Raw genomic sequence first — 16049 nt, forward strand, 5'->3', positions numbered from 1 at the left:
AGGGTCTGTGGGAAAACATCTGTCTGGTCTCTTCCCATTGTTATAATGACTGCATGTGTAGATAAGGCATTGTACAAGTTGAAAAGTTTTTGACAGTCCCTAGACTCCAGGAAGGCTGCTTACTGACTTGTGTGAGAGACTGGCAGGGACAGGAGTCCTATTACAAGCAAGTAGCCTCTGTGTGATGTGGGACTGCAATACAGATGAGCTATCTGCTCTATCTCAGGCTATTCTCGATTTCTCTCCCCTCCTCCTCTCTCTGGGCTAGTGCACACCAAAATTACAATAGCAATCACTAGCAATTTATGAGTGCGATTTTGTGAAGCGATTTTTGAACGAATCGCTCCAAAAAAATGCTACATGCAGTGTGTTTGCAATTTTGAAAAAATTCACGACACTGCGGTGAGAACACAGTCATAGGGTAACATTAGCCAATCGCTTTTCAAATCACTGTTGATTTGAAAAACGCTCAGAAGCCCTCTTGGTTGACACCAGCCCTTTCACCTTTATCTCCCTCTTCCCCTAGGGTGTCTGTGTCTTCTTGTCCTACAGGAAAGCTAAATAAAAGTGCAATCCTGATAAAAAAAATTTAAATGTCTGATTAGTTGACTGAATAGCTTGCTGGAATTAATTTCTTTACTGATTGAGCCTGCAGCTCTGGCGAGGTGGCATGAAGGTGAGTATAGCTACCAGTGGGTTACCATGTGGCAGTCAAGGGCTGCAGCTCTGGTGAGATTGCATGTAGGTGAGTATAGCTACCAGTGAGTGACCATGTGGCAATGTAGCTCTGCAGCTCTGGCGAGATGACATGTAGGTGAGTATAGCTACCAGTGGGTGACCATTTGGCAGTAGTGGCCTGCAGCTCTTGCGAGATAGCATGTAGGTGAGTATAGCATGTGGGTGAGTATAGCTAACAGTGGTGGCCTGCAGCTCCTGGGAGCTGGCATGTAGGTGAGTATAGCTACCAGTTGGTATCCATGTGACGGCGATGGCATGTAGGGGAGTGTTCCAAATGCTATGCTTCTCTGTAAATATGAGTATTTTTCAAATATTGTTTCCCTTTATGATAATTGCATAGGAATGAAAACATACAAAAGAAATATAAGAAAAATCGTAAATACGCAATTGTTGAACCACTGTGAATATTAAAATTATCTCATCTTATCTTATCATCTTATCACATCTGCACTAAAAAAGATTAGCCTTTATGCAGCGTGATGAGAGAAAAGCTAATTGACTACTATACATACAAGAAATATATATCATTGCAGGCATCAATAGAAATATTTGTGATTATAATTCAGCAAAATCATTTTGCGAAAGATCAATTTCCCATTACTGTGCAGTTTCTATGTTCATGATTAATTTAAATAACCAAGGCATGCTGCTTTTTACTGTTTAAAAAAAAAAAAAAAAATAGTGCTATTCATTCATTTATTTACATTAGGGTGTTGGCCCCTTTAAATTAATCACTGCATCTTTTTTTTTTTTTTTCTTTTTTTTCCATAAATAAATGTTGCCACGCTATTTTACATGATTATAAAAGTGTCCCCCATCAATTATAAATGATTTTGAATTCAATTACTTACATTGCAAATGTCCTGTAAACAAATGCTGTTACTAGGTTACTTCCTTGCTCTCTCAGCGTTCCTATTCTGTGCTGAGGGGGGCGGCTGGCTTGAAGTAAAGTCAGTCATGTGGGCAGTCATGTGGTGACGCCCACATGACGTATGAGTCAGTGTACGGAGTGACGATGGGCTGCGAGCAGGGCTGGAATCCCATGCAGCAACGTCTGTTTGAGCTAAGCAGGCAGAGGGATTTTAAAGCGGCGATTGTAGTCCCCAGAGATAAGGCGACCCTGGGCTGGGTCGGGGCCTGTAATGATAACAGGATTAAGATAACAGAGGGTCTGCAAAGTACAAGGGAGGCACAGCTCATCTACACGGAGGTCTAATAGTGCACTAAGGTAATTAACTTTTTTTTTTTATTTCAGCTCGTAAGTCCTTTAAAGAGAGTCTGAAGCGAGAATAAAGTGTGACTCCAAATCCAGAGCTCTGTGAGTTGATAAATGTGATTGATTTCCATTAATAATTTTTGTGTGATTTTGTTGTCAGCACATTCAACTATGTACCTAAGTATTTAACAAGAATATTTCATTAATTCACATGTAGGAAGTCTTATTTTTTTGTGTTCATTTATTTTTTAAGCTCACCCCCTCCCTCTCTTTCTCTCTCTATATATATATCTTTCATGTGCAATTTCATTACGTTTTAATGTGAAGATATAGTATACGTGAACATTTTTGTAAAAAAAAAGTATGGTTTTATTTTTTTGACTATACAATTGAGTGGCGCTTTTTGTATGAGACAAGCTATTTTTTTGTGCTAATACAGCAGTTATATACTGTAAAAAAAACTAAAAAAAACTCTTCCTGGGACTTAAGCTTATGGTATCCACATACAGCAATTTGAAACTTTTGATTTTAAAGTCAATTTAATAATTTCTTTGAAGCAGATAAAAATCAACATTTGAATAACAATCTTTCTATTTGATTTATTTTATTAGTTATCTGTTGTCTGTCATATATTTTTATGATTTTGTTTAAATCCAAATGAAAAATATTGATTCCGATTTTGATCTTTTAATGATGTTGGTAAAACTTCTCTCTCAATACAGCATCAGGAAACGCTAAATCCTGAATGCGGTGTGTAAGCTAAGTGTGCACTTGGCCTCCACAATAGTTAAGAGAATCAACAAAATATATCTTACAGTAATCCTTACAAAAAATACTGTATAAAATGTAATTTTGACCCTGTCAGCTGTGCTTGCCTGACTTGGACTACATCCACAATTCTAACAAAATAAAGAAGGCAAAATTGAGGAAGAAAAGTAAATTAGCAAAGACCATTAGCAAAATGCCTCTTTACATTTAAATCTAAAATGAATTATTAGGTAGAGGGATTTGATGGCCCAATGAAGTACAGTGTTGACAATTCCATAGGTGAACAAAGAGAGGCTGAGCACACTTGTGCCCTTCTGTGCATTTTTCAGTAATGCGTATCAGTTCGTAACATTAATGTGTTGATGAAAAATTCACATAAACACAGGCTCTAAGAGTTCTTAAAGCACAGGCTCTAAGAGCATTCATTGCTATTCCTCTTTAAATCCAGAAAGTCTTATTTGGTTGGTATTGGAAATTGGAAAGGCGAGAAAACAGTAGGGTAAGGAGATACTGCTAGTGTGATTGTAGCGCTGATCTCTTACTATAGTCTAGCATTACTCAACTGGCAAATCACAACTAATTATGGAGGGTCCCACCTTAAAGGGGCACTATGGCTAAATTATGTTTATATTATCATTTAATATAAAATATGTGCAATTATAGCAATGTGTAAGACTTGTATTATGGCTGAATAAAACTCTGTTTCAATATTGCTTTACCCTAAATCAGTGCTGGAGTCCCGTCGCCAGAGAAAGCTAAGCGACGCTGAACCAGCACATTCCATTCTGCAGGAGGAGGCTGCCTTATCAGTCGTTTCATCTGAAGTTGTAATCTCCCCCTTTGATGTATGGGAGAGGTTTCACCCAACGTCTAACTGCACATTAGTGCGGTTACAGCTCCTCTGATCTGCCGTACGTCTGAGGACAATGACGTATGGCTCTAATGAAAAACATGCTCCCCGCTGAGGCCCCCCTTCAGAGAAGCTGGCACAGGCAGGGTCACCACTTGTTGTCAGTTGCGATGGAGACCAGCTTCTCTTCTTATGCACAGGATTCCAGCGTCTTGATTCAGCACACGCAAGTGCTGTGTGGCCAGTGTCCTGCGTGTGTCTCTGAAGGGGGGCCTCAGCGGGGAGCATGTTTTTCATTAGAGCCATACGTCATTGTCCTCAGACGTACGGCAGATCAGAGGAGCTGTAACAGCACTAATGTGCAGTTAGACGTTGGGTGAAACCTCTCCCATACATCAAAGGGGGAGATTACAACTTCAGATGAAACGACTGATAAGGCAGCCTCCTCCTGCAGAATGGAATGTGCTGGTTCAGCGTCGCTTAGCTTTCTCTGGCGACGGGACTCCAGCACTGATTTAGGGTAAAGCAATATTGAAACAGAGTTTTATTCAGCCATAATACAAGTCTTACACATTGCTATAATTGCACATATTTTATATTAAATGATAATATAAACATAATTTAGCCATAGTGCCCCTTTACAAGTTCAATTTGTATCTCTTTATGTAGCATTAATAAATGTTTTGCATCACTGTGTCTTAAAATGTTAACTAGGGAAGCCACGTAATCAAAGTATAGGAGGTTTATCATGAAAGTTCAAGTTCATTTGATTAAATATGCATTGTTTGAAGTAAATCACTTACAAACCTGAAATGCTAAAAATGACATTTTACAACTTACTCATCTGCGATCTCAATGTATATCTTTTGTTTTGTCTGCATCAGTGTAGTACGGTACAGCTTTGTAGCCACCTCTATAAGACGATCACTGCTGAAGAGGAAATCACCCTTGGAAGCTGCTGCAGAGCCCTAATTGATGAAATATGGAAGGCTGTTACCGTCATATTGCTATAAATTACTTTAGAAATATAGACATAATTAGAAACATTATGAATATGACACATCAGCAAAAACAAGTCAATAATGAGATGCATGAAATCAACAAAAAAAGAAAATTTAAGTATGGAATGACTGCAAGGATACTACAATACATTTTTGTTGTAAAAAAAAATATCTTTCATAAATGTACAACACATGTAAAACTGAAAAGATAAGAGTTCCAAAGGATAATTATTCTTGGAGTGGTTATGATGTCTTCATCGTCTACAGAAAACACACTATTCCAAGGGAAATGTTCATGAATTACTAATTTAAACATACTATTTGGCTTTTTTCAGAGTATACAATAGAAAACTCTAAGACGTCAACAGACATAAGATGGTAACAATATATGTAGAGCATGATTAGCTGCCATTTTTTCTTTTGGCCAACAAGCTTTATAAACTGCATGTCTAAGTAATCCTGGCTATATCTCTGGTAAATAAAGTAGAATTGACTCTAGAAGAGAAAGGGCCTCCTCTATCTTCTTTTCTTTCCTTCTTTTACATACACAGGCACCCAACATTAAATCCCGTCATTATGTAAGCCTGTGGTGGCCTTTGCCATGCTCAGTGGTGGCGAACTGTATAACCAGGCAAGTCCATGTTCATTTATTTCCAAACAAAGATTTTATGCCTTTGAAGTCTTTGTGAAAGCATGCCTACTGGAAATCTGGCATCCTCTCCTAGCAAACATATGTCCGACATATCACCTTTCACTATACACAGGAATTTTGCTGGTGTATTTAGAGGAACCATGAGCATTTCTACAGAAACTTATGATGGTGATTGATTGCTACTAAACCAGTTGAAAAATAAACCAGAACAGATTTGTTTTTTTTTCTCTTTTTAGGTATACGTGTTGAACTACTTTGCAATCCAGTGTTTAACTGCCTATTGTTTCTAGAGTTATATACTTAGGAGTGATCAATTTCGACCCTAGCTATAGATTATGTTCATAATAATTTTCAACCCATAAATTATTGGGGACTTTACTTAAATAGTGGTCAACTCACTAGATCATTGTAGCAGAATCTGTGTATTTAAAATTAAGCTATTCCTTTAATATCTAGAGTATCTATCACACTGTCTAAGAACCATGTACCATAGGGAGAACTTATTTAAAGAAAAATAAGAAATGTATTTGGCAAAACAAATACAAGAAAATATCTGCAAATGCCAAGGTTGCCATTATGTGATGGCGAATTCAGCTTTCCCAGTACACGTTAAAAAAAAAAAAGTGTTTCTATCACTTTCCTGGACAGGTCATACACATGACATACAAATGACCCTGCTACATTTTTTGACTACAGACATCCAAGCTCTCCATTGGGAAGAGTCTAGATTTATATGGTCCAATAAAAGTCACTGTATTTAGACTGGAGTTATGTACTGGAATGGGAAACTAGGAGAACTTTCTGTCCTTAATTTTATAAAGTATTACTATGATTCTCAGCTTGCTCCTGTCCCTATGATGTAATCAGGACCACATGCCCACCTCTGTTTTTTTATGGGAAATAAACGCCTAAAGTCCCTGTCATGGGGAGCCATTATTTGGCATACTAATTGTAACGCCGCTGGTGAGTTGGGTGCAGGGTGAGCCAGATGACAGCTTATCTTATTGCGGCTAAAATTCCTGGCAGCATTAAATATTATTCCCCCTCTGAGTCATAGTAACTCTGAGGGAGAAGTAATTCAGGGTCTGGCAATTGCCGGAACCCCAAATTATCTGTCCATGGGCTGTCGATTATAGCATTACTGGTATAGTGGTGTCCAATTTAGGTGACACACAGCCCACGCACTGCACTCAAAGCACCTGCTTCAATTCTTTGATCCTCCAATCCTAGTTTATCTGTTCTTAGACAGAAATCTCCCATTACTGCTCACACTCTGACCCTTTGGAAGAGATTGAGATACAAACATAATCTACAGTCATTGTGGATGGTGCTCTGTGCATCAGCACCACACTAATCTCTCAAACAATGCTACACCCTGATCCTATTATAATTATAATCTAGCAGCCATCTACAATGAGCTGGCATGACACACTTAAAGGACCCATATACTGGTCGATTTTAGCCATCCATCCTACAGAATCGATTGATTGGAAATCGATTCTATCAAATCTATCGATTGATTTGTGGCTGATTTCAATTGATTTGATCTATCTGACAGGATGGAAAGTCTTGGTCGATCTGCTGCTGGCAGCAGATCAATGGCCCATGGAGTTGCATTGGACCTAATGGTCCAATAATGCATTTAGTTCAATTTCCAATACATTTCCAATAGAATTCATTCTGAAATCTATTGGAAATCTGTTCCTTGTGTGTAGCACACATCAGATAGATCACTGATAGATAGATAGATAGATAGATAGATAGATAGATAGATAGATAGATAGATCGCTGAATTCGAATTGAAGATCGAATAGATTTTGAACAAAATTTATCAAAAGTTTAGATCGGAAAGGGTGAAAAATTTAGGTCAATCAAGGGCAGGCGAAAGCATTGGTAGATCAATGGTGCATAGCTTTGTAGTGCATCAAACAGTGCATTGCTGCGGTTGAACTGATTTTCAGTATATTCCCTGTTGAAATGATGGAAATTGATGTGCAGTGTGTGGTAGGAATGGATTCCTTCTGAATCTATTTTTTTCAGAAAGGAATCAATCATTTTGGAACATTGGGTGGAAATCTATAAAAGTATGACCAGCTTTATACAGGCACATCCTTATGATGTCAGTGTTGGTGGACATACCCACTGCACACAAGCATGCTAAAAGGGGAAGGACAAAAGGCAAGAGCTTATAGCCAGGTGAACTTGTCAATCAGAAAATGTAGGAACACTACACCGGACTACTGAAATAGCTAATAATGGCTAGGTAAGGTAAAAGACTATTGGGCTTGATTCATTAACCACTTTACCCCGAACAGGTGCGGATATCTCCGTCTCTTTTTCCAGGTGTCATTGTTGTCCCATTGTCATGATTGTTTCAACTCAATTTTTAACTTTTTATGTGTTTATATGAATTTTGGCCACATGATGGCGTTATGTGGAATATATATATAATTATTGACATTTCCACATGTTTCCCAAGTATTAATTATGTTTGTTTATTATAATGATTATTCTAATATATTAGCAACTGCTTTCTGACATGCGGGTAGTTATTTATAATTAAATTCGCTTGAGCCGCTTTTTGCATTGACCCTCCGCATACAGCATCATCGGGTGTGCGCCGCTCAGTCTATGCGACCGCGAGGTCGCGTAGCGGAGTGACGCATAGGAGGTGTGGCCACGCCTCCTGCAGCATTCGGCGGCTACACAGCGTGTATTTAAGACGGACCATTTTTTATCTTTTTATCTCCGAGGAAGCACCGTAGGAGGTGCGATACATGTGAGGTCTCTTGTCTCCGGCGGAGCTGTGAGGGTCAGTGCAATTGGAACGGTGAGGCCATTATTTCTACGATACTGACAGCTTTATACATATGTGTTTAGGATTATTGCATTCAGGAGTAGGTGCTGTTCAGTTTATTATTGCATATACATGTGAATTGTCTTACACTTCCTCACCTCCATTTGCGTGTTTAGTATTAATTCATTATTTGATTATTTATACATCCCCCTCAGCAACACTGGAGATTTGTTTGTTTTTAATTGTTTGGATACGTCATTGAATAAAAATGTATACATTTTTTCCATATGAAGTCAGTTGTTGCTTGGTTTTGATGACCATGGATACTTTTTTTGTTTGATATTGTGTTATATTTTCCATGGACATGGAAATGTGTAAATTGCTCTATCTTTTGATGGTATCTTTTTCCACCCCGTCATCACCAGGGACGGAGATATCCGCACCTCCCGCCCGCTACCGCCGCTGTTTGCGCTCCCGCTCGCTCGTGCGTGCGCTCCCGTGCACGCCGCCGGCCGCTCACCCAGAGATCAATGAACGGGAAAAACTGTTCCTGTTCATTGATCTAAGCCCCCCGCAGCAGCAGCGTGATCATTGTGGAAAAAAAAAAAAGTTTCCCAGCCTCATAACATTTCCTGCAAGCGTACGTCCTACGCTTGCAGGTCACATGAGCAAAAAGTTACTGTGGCCATCTTGTGGCCAAATAGTAAAACTACACCCTAAAGCATTTTTCATATACAAATACATTAGTTTTACACTATAAATTAACTCATTACCTCCCACACTCCCCAATTTAAAAAAAAAATTACAATAAGAAAAAATACATAAATAGTTACCTTACGGACTGAACTTTTTAAATATTTATGTCATGAGGGTATAACACTGTTACTTTATAAACTATGGGCTTGTAATTAGGGATGGACGCAAAACTGAAAAAAACGCACCTTTATTTCTAAATAAAATATTGGTGCCAAACATTGTGATAGGGACATAATTTAATCAGTTTTATAACCTGGACAAATGGGCAAATACATTTCATGGGTTTTAATTACAGTGGCATGCATTATTTAAAAACTATAATGGCCAAAAACTGAAAAATAATGAATTTTTCCCACATTTTTTCCTATTTTCCCATTAAAACACATTTAGAATAAAATAATTCTTGGCATAATGTCCCACCTAAAGAAAGCCTAATTGGTGGCAAAAAAACAAGATATAGTTCATTTCATTGTGATAAGTAATGATAAAGTTATAGACGAATGAATGGAAGGAGCGCTGAAAGGTGAAAATTGCTCTGGTGTTTCAGGGGTAAAACCCCTCAGTTGTGAAGTGGTTAAGCTGTGCTGCTAAAGCAGCGCAACTTAAATTTAGCAGTGCAAGTTATAAATCCATGTGCGCGCAGTAGTGCTGCGTAGCGTGCTTGTTTTGACTGGTGGAGAGGGTAAACAGAAGGGACAGCTGTTTTATTACGCCTGGGTACCTCCATGAGGCTACTCATTAGCATATTGGCACCAATATTAGGATCCAGACCGACTTGCATTATCTGCCTCCATTAGCCAATCCATTTCGGTTATACAGGCTCCTCAGCGTCAATGTTCGGATTATAATGAGACAGCTGTCCCCTCTGTTTCTGCCATCCCTTCCAATTCTCTAAACCTATTATTGAACTCAAAAGTAAAATTACCGACTAGAGAGATACATTTTTTTTTCGCTTTAGGTTTGCTTTAAATTTAATTTTTTTGTGATAGTGGTCCTTCAATGTTGCTGTAGTAATTAAAAACTAAAGTGAATTACACAGTTTGGTTTACAGGGACTTATTACACACTTTCATGAAACTGTGACTCTGACACATAATTTATTTCTGTGAAAGGATATTCTGTTTTTCATTCTTCATTTTCTTTCTTTTTTTACAGCTGTATTATAACAGCATGATGTTCTTCCATGTCTTAAGCAATTTTTGTTTTTAGATTTACCTTATAAAGACTGTAACAAAATTTTCAGCCTTATTTCTTCCATCCTATAAGTTCCTATACTGTTCTTATGTGGTCTGGCTTACTGCAGCCTTTTCTAGTTGCACTGTCTCTGTAATATATCTAATCTTCTTTTCTTTGTCAAGCTTCGTCGAGCCAGATAGGAATGCACTGCCTCTGCTGTGATAGGGAGAAGTTAAGCATGCCTCCTCCACGCCCCCTGCAGGCTCTGTGTGTGTGCTTTATTTATTACTCACAGACAGCTCTCTGCTCTCAATTTAAAGTGAACCGAGCACCTTTTTTATCACTCAGGACACTTCTATAGCACATGAAAAATGCATGCCGACAATCTGTTTCATTATTAAAATAAACTTTCATTTTACCTTGTATTTTACATTCAAAGTAGTGTTAGTAGCCTGTTTCAGCAGGCCTGCCCGACCGTCCCCAACCGCAGAGACTTCAGGAACCTAATTGTTTTATTGAGCTAATTACCAAGAGGTAAACAATGCCTTTTCATCAGCATAGCGGGTGAGTAATTAGGACTGTTTCTTCAAAGCCATTGTGTGTGTCAATGTGCCAAGATAGCATCTCTGATTTCTGTAAATAAGGAATGTGAGAAGGGGAGGGGGGAACATGGCAGCTCCTATGCCAGGAGAGATTCCAGTGAAAGAGAATGTGCTCAGTTCCCTTTAAGCTTGTCTGAGGGGGAAGGGAGCTGCCCATGCTGAGAAACTGTGAGAATCCCTGACTGGAGTTCAATATGTAATAAAAACTTGTAGTATAATGTAACATTATATATATATATATATATATATATATATATATATATATATATATATATATATATATACAAACATCACTTCCAGGTTAGTGGCCATGTTTTTTGTTTGTAAACACTGCCTAAAACTGGCAATTAAAAGCCAGGATCTCGGCAGGAAGCGGCGGAAATGGCAAAGAGGGATCCAGGAGATCACAGAGACTCGATTGGTATGTTTTTTATTGTACAAATCAGACAGTACAGATTCTCTTTAAAGAGAACCAGAGACGAAGCACCCTCATGTATTTTATTACATTTATCAGTGGGAACATGACAGTAAACACCTATCATGCTTTTAGTTTTATTCTTCTCAGTCTAATCTATCTGTTATCAACTGAAATAAGAATCCACCGACTGATTCAGTCTAGGTTTGACCTGGAATCATTATAGCTGAGTTACTCTTCTGTGGAGTCTTTTCAAGCCCAAGCCTGCCCCCTCCTGGCTCAAATTTCCTACTCAGAGCTGTTGACATGGGTGGGGCTGCTGCTGCCGAGAAAGAAGCTCTGAAACAGACAAGTGTATCTGTGTGCAGTGTGCAGCCAGTCATTATCTACTGTATGCAGTTTCATTTCTATGAGAGACACTTCCTACAGGCAGCCACACAGCATACCAGAATAATAAAGTTGAAAGCAGACAGATGAAAGGCTGCAGCAGCCCTGCTTGTCTATAGTCTCATAGAGGCTAGACAGCACATCCAGAACAGTTTATAACCTGGAAGCAGAAGAGATATGAGCCGGCGGCCATATTGGATATTTCCTGGAGCAATAATGGATAAAAAACACTCAAAAAGGCACACCAGAGTGGCGAAATTATCAGGTAGAGCATTTATTCTTTACAAGCTATCAACTGATATGTTTATTTTGTGTGAATCGTTCATCTCTGGTTCCCTTTAAAGACTTGAGAAGAACAATAATACAAAAACAATTTGCCATTGTATCAATACTACTTATCTGTTGGTTGTAGTACACCAATGTGAGCTGAAGACAGATCAACTGACAATATTTTTAGATTTATGTTCATTATATTTAATACGCTTGTAATGAACTTACCTCCTTTAGATGGACTGCAAAGAAGCTATCATTTTGGGAGCTCATGCTCACTTTTGTAATGTCTCCAAGAGGAACTTCCAGCTTGGTCTGTCCTGATTTCTGGTCAGCAATAATTAAATTGCTTTTTGTCAATAAGAAAATTCGAGTTGATCCCTAAAACATATTAAGTGGTATTACAATGTAAGAATAAGCAGGAACAGTTTCTTCCTGAAGATAACAATTTACTTTAACCCTACAATGAAAACTTTGAAGATTTCAAACTAAATATCAAGATAAACAAAAGGAAAACTGTATGCTAAAATGGAATTTCGGGATTATTTGTTTTTAAATTAAATAATATATTGGGAAACAGTAAAAATAGATTTTTAAAGAAGCCATCAATATATATTTAGCTATTTAAAAATGTTTTTAAAAACCTCTACATTACCCCCTCCTTTATATTATTATAGAAGTGGTGAATAGAGCACTATGGAAGTAATTACACAATTTTCATATTTGATTCAACCACTTCAGAAATATTCCCTTTGGAAAAATAAGTAATGTAAATATGGAAATCCCTTTAGAAAATAGACAGTTGCCAGGAGGGTGGGTTTCCTAGCTACTAAATAGAGATGTCACAAGCATAGAATTTGCTATTCGTGAACAGCTTTGCGAGGCTTCTCAAAACCCCCACCTCCTCCTTGGGCACTGGAAGAGCCCCTTGTCCATGGATTGGACAAGGGCTCCGGGGGGGAAGGCTTGGCCGCCCCTCTCCCCCGCCCTCCCCAATACCATGGGCCATGCGGGTTAGTATAGCTGAGGGTGCGAAGCCCCACTCGGCCGGGGGTTCCGCATTCTGGCTATCCGAGCTTTTATGAGGGACAAGGGGTCGGTAAAAGGGTTTGGTAGGGTACCCCATTTTGTTGTATTTTTTTAATTTCCCACCCTCTGAACATTAAAAAAAAAAAAAGTTCCGGGGGGGATTTACATAGGAGCCCGTATGCACTGCATATGGACCCCCTGGAAACCCCATCAGAAAATGAATTGCTCTTTCTTTTGATATATGTAAATTTACACTACCGTTAGGTTTGCTACATTATCTGTCAATTACCGCATTTCAATGTATACTGTTTAGATTATATGATTTTCTCAAAAACCATAAGGTCTTTTTGAAAATGTTTTTTTCCACTTGTACCCACTGTCCATGTCCACATCTCCTCCAAATTTCGTGTTTCTAGCATGTAAGGGGGCTTTGCTATTAACCACTTAATGCGGCAGCCGCTCGCCTTCCATTAAAGTCTACCGTATATACTCGCATACAAGCCGAATTTTTGACCCCCAAAAAGGGGGTCAAAAGTTGGGGGGTCGGCTTGTATGCGAGTCTTCCCTGGTGGTCCGTGGTCCGCGGCCCCCGCCGCTGCTATTACTTGTTTCGCAGCGGCTTCCTGGTCCCCGGCGGCGCTTCCTCTTCCCCGCTCTCATGCCTCTATGAAGAGATCACAGCAGCGCGCCCGGCGCTGCTGCTCTGATGATGCAGGGGGCAGGAAAGAGCGGTTCCCATGGTAACGGCGATACAGATCGCCGCTACAGGGAGCCGCGCTCTTTCCTGCCCCCTGCATCATCAGAGCAGCAGCGCCGGGCGCGCTGCTGTGATCTCTTCATAGAGGCATGAGAGCGGAGAAGAGGAAGCGCCGCCGGGGACCAGGAAGCCGCTGCAGGTAATAGCAGCGGAGGGAGCAGGGCACTATACCGGCCACTACCTACCTACACTGGGTACTATACTAGCTATACTGGGGCACTACCTACCTATACTGGGCACTATACTAGCTAAACTGGGCACTATACTAGCTATACTGGGGCACTATACTAGGTACTATACTAGCTATACTGGGGCACTACCTACCTATACTGGGTACTATACTAGCTAAACTGGGCACTATACTAGCTAACCTGGGCACTTTACTAGCTATACTGGGGCACTATACTAGCTATACTGGGGCACTACCTACCTATACTGGGGCACTACCTACCTATACTGGGCACTATACTAGCTATACTGGGAACTATACTAGCTAAACTGGACACTTTACTAGCTAAACTGGGCACTATACTAGCTATACTAGGGCACTATACTGGCTATACTGGGGCACTCTACTAGCTATACTGGGGCACTCTACTAGCTATACTGGGGCACTCTACTAGCTATACTGGGGCACTCTACTAGCTATACTGGGGCACTCTACTAGCTATACTGGGGCACTCTACTAGCTATACTGGGGCACTCTACTAGCTATACTGCGCACTATACTAGCTGTACTGGGCACTATACTAGCTATACTGGGCACTATACTAGCTTTACTGGGGCACTACCTACCTATACTGGGCCCTATACTGGCTAAACTGGGCACTATACTAGCTAAACTGGGCACTATACTAGCTATACTGGGGCACTACCTACCCATACTGGGCACTATACTAGCTATACTGGGACACACTGGGGGGATTACGCGGCCTGCACCAATCCAGCATTTCCTACCCCCGGCTTATATGGGGGTCAATCATTTTCCCCTGTTTTTTCTTGGAAAAGTTGGGGGGTCGGCTTATATGCGGGTCGGCTTATATGCGAGTATATACGGTATGTGAAAACTGCATAATACTGCTCGCCGGCGAACTGTTCGGGCCATCTCTACTACTAAACAGCATTTTGCACAGAGCTATCACCTGACTTTCCCACCTTCCTCCTCTAAGGCTGGGAAAGTAATTCTTTGTTGCCAGCAAAGCAGCTTAGCAGCGTTTTATGTTTACGTCAAGTTCCTTTCTATTCAAAGTGCATTTTAAGTCAATTTTCTGGATCTCTGCCGCTGCTGCCTACCCCCGGTCTTGCCTGGGAAAATTTTGCTTCCCCTGAAAAGTTTTATTCCCCATCTTCTTCCTTTTGTCTGGAAATTTTCTGGCCTTGTCTGACGACTTTTCCAAAATGGAATCTAAGTCCTTGCCAAACAACAACTCGCCCTGAAATTCCATGGCGCATAAACGATTATTGGACGATACATCGTCCTCCCAAGTATTTATCCATATTGCTCATCTAGAGGAATTTATCAGAGCGGTTGTTTTGGCTGCAGACCTTAAAGAGAATCTGTACTCTAATATTCTTACACTAAAAAGCATACCATTCTATTCCTTATTTTCTCCTGTGCCCCTCTGTGCTGTTTCTGCCACTCTCTGCTGCAATCCTGGCTTGTAATTAACAGTTTTAGGCAGTGTTTACAAACAAACTAACCAGCTTCTAGTAGGCTCAGCTAAGCATAGTGTGTGAGTATGCAGGGGGCCTGCAGAGGGTGTGTATCGCTTCTACCAATCACAAGCAGCCCTGCACATTCCACATAATCAAAGCCTTAGCCCGACAAACAGGACAGAGGAAAGATACATTGATTTATTACAGAGACAGTGTAATTAGGAAGAGCTGCAGTAAGCCCCAGCACATTAGAACAGGCATAGGAACTCATAGGATAGAAGAACTAAGGCTGAAAAAATTGTTACAGAGTCTCTTTAAAGATTCTGTGGCACCATCTGCCAAGAAAGCCACTGTTTTTGACATAACTGGTAGGGATTCCAGTATCTTTCTGTGTGGTGTACCTGCTATAAGATGGGCCTTTAAGCCCCGCATCCACTTCTCTAAATTACGGGTAAAGCAGATAGCTGCAATAGCCAGTTTTAAAAGTGGAACTGTAGATATAAAATAAACACATTGCTTCACTTACCTGGGGCTTCCCCAAGCCCCCAACAGCTGTCCTGTTCCGCGCCGAATCTCCACGAGTCTCCAGTCCCCCGCCGCCGCTCGGTCCCGTACCTCGACCTGTAAGTCGAGGCCAGCGCAGCCCTGCCAAGCGTATCCTTTCTTCGCGTTCTCCTCTGCAATAGCGGGGAACGCGAAGAAAGGATACGCGCGGCCAGAGCCGCGCAGGCGCAGTGACCCGGCGGCGAAACCAAAAGTAGCTGGCCATGGAAGAACGGAGGCTCATTGAGAAGCGGCGCGGGACAGGACGGCTGCTGGGGGCTTAGGGAAGCCCCAGGTAAGTGAAACAATGTGTTTATTTTATATATACAGTTCCGCTTTAAAGCAAACGCAGCTGCCTGCCACGCCCTCTTTAGGAGATTCTCTGCCTTTCGGTCCATAGGATTCTTTAAACTACCTGCATCTTTAACCTCCCTGGC

General features: G+C 40.5%; 1 protein-coding gene across 4 annotated transcripts in view; it reads right to left on the bottom strand.

Moving 5' to 3' along the window:
• MYO1B (myosin IB) overlaps positions 1–16049 on the bottom strand; it is a 927952-nt gene that overhangs the window by 11762 nt on the left and 900141 nt on the right. For all 4 annotated transcript variants that reach the window (XM_068244859.1, XM_068244861.1, XM_068244860.1 and 1 more), the window contains 2 exons: positions 11856–12008; positions 4413–4540 (listed from right to left, as the gene is read on the bottom strand). In XM_068244859.1, the coding sequence (XP_068100960.1) occupies positions 4413–4540; positions 11856–12008 (281 nt within the window). The remainder of the gene's footprint in view (positions 1–4412; positions 4541–11855; positions 12009–16049) is intronic.

Source organism: Hyperolius riggenbachi, chromosome 7 (assembly GCF_040937935.1).
Source record: "Hyperolius riggenbachi isolate aHypRig1 chromosome 7, aHypRig1.pri, whole genome shotgun sequence".
Taxonomy (NCBI): domain Eukaryota; kingdom Metazoa; phylum Chordata; class Amphibia; order Anura; family Hyperoliidae; genus Hyperolius; species Hyperolius riggenbachi.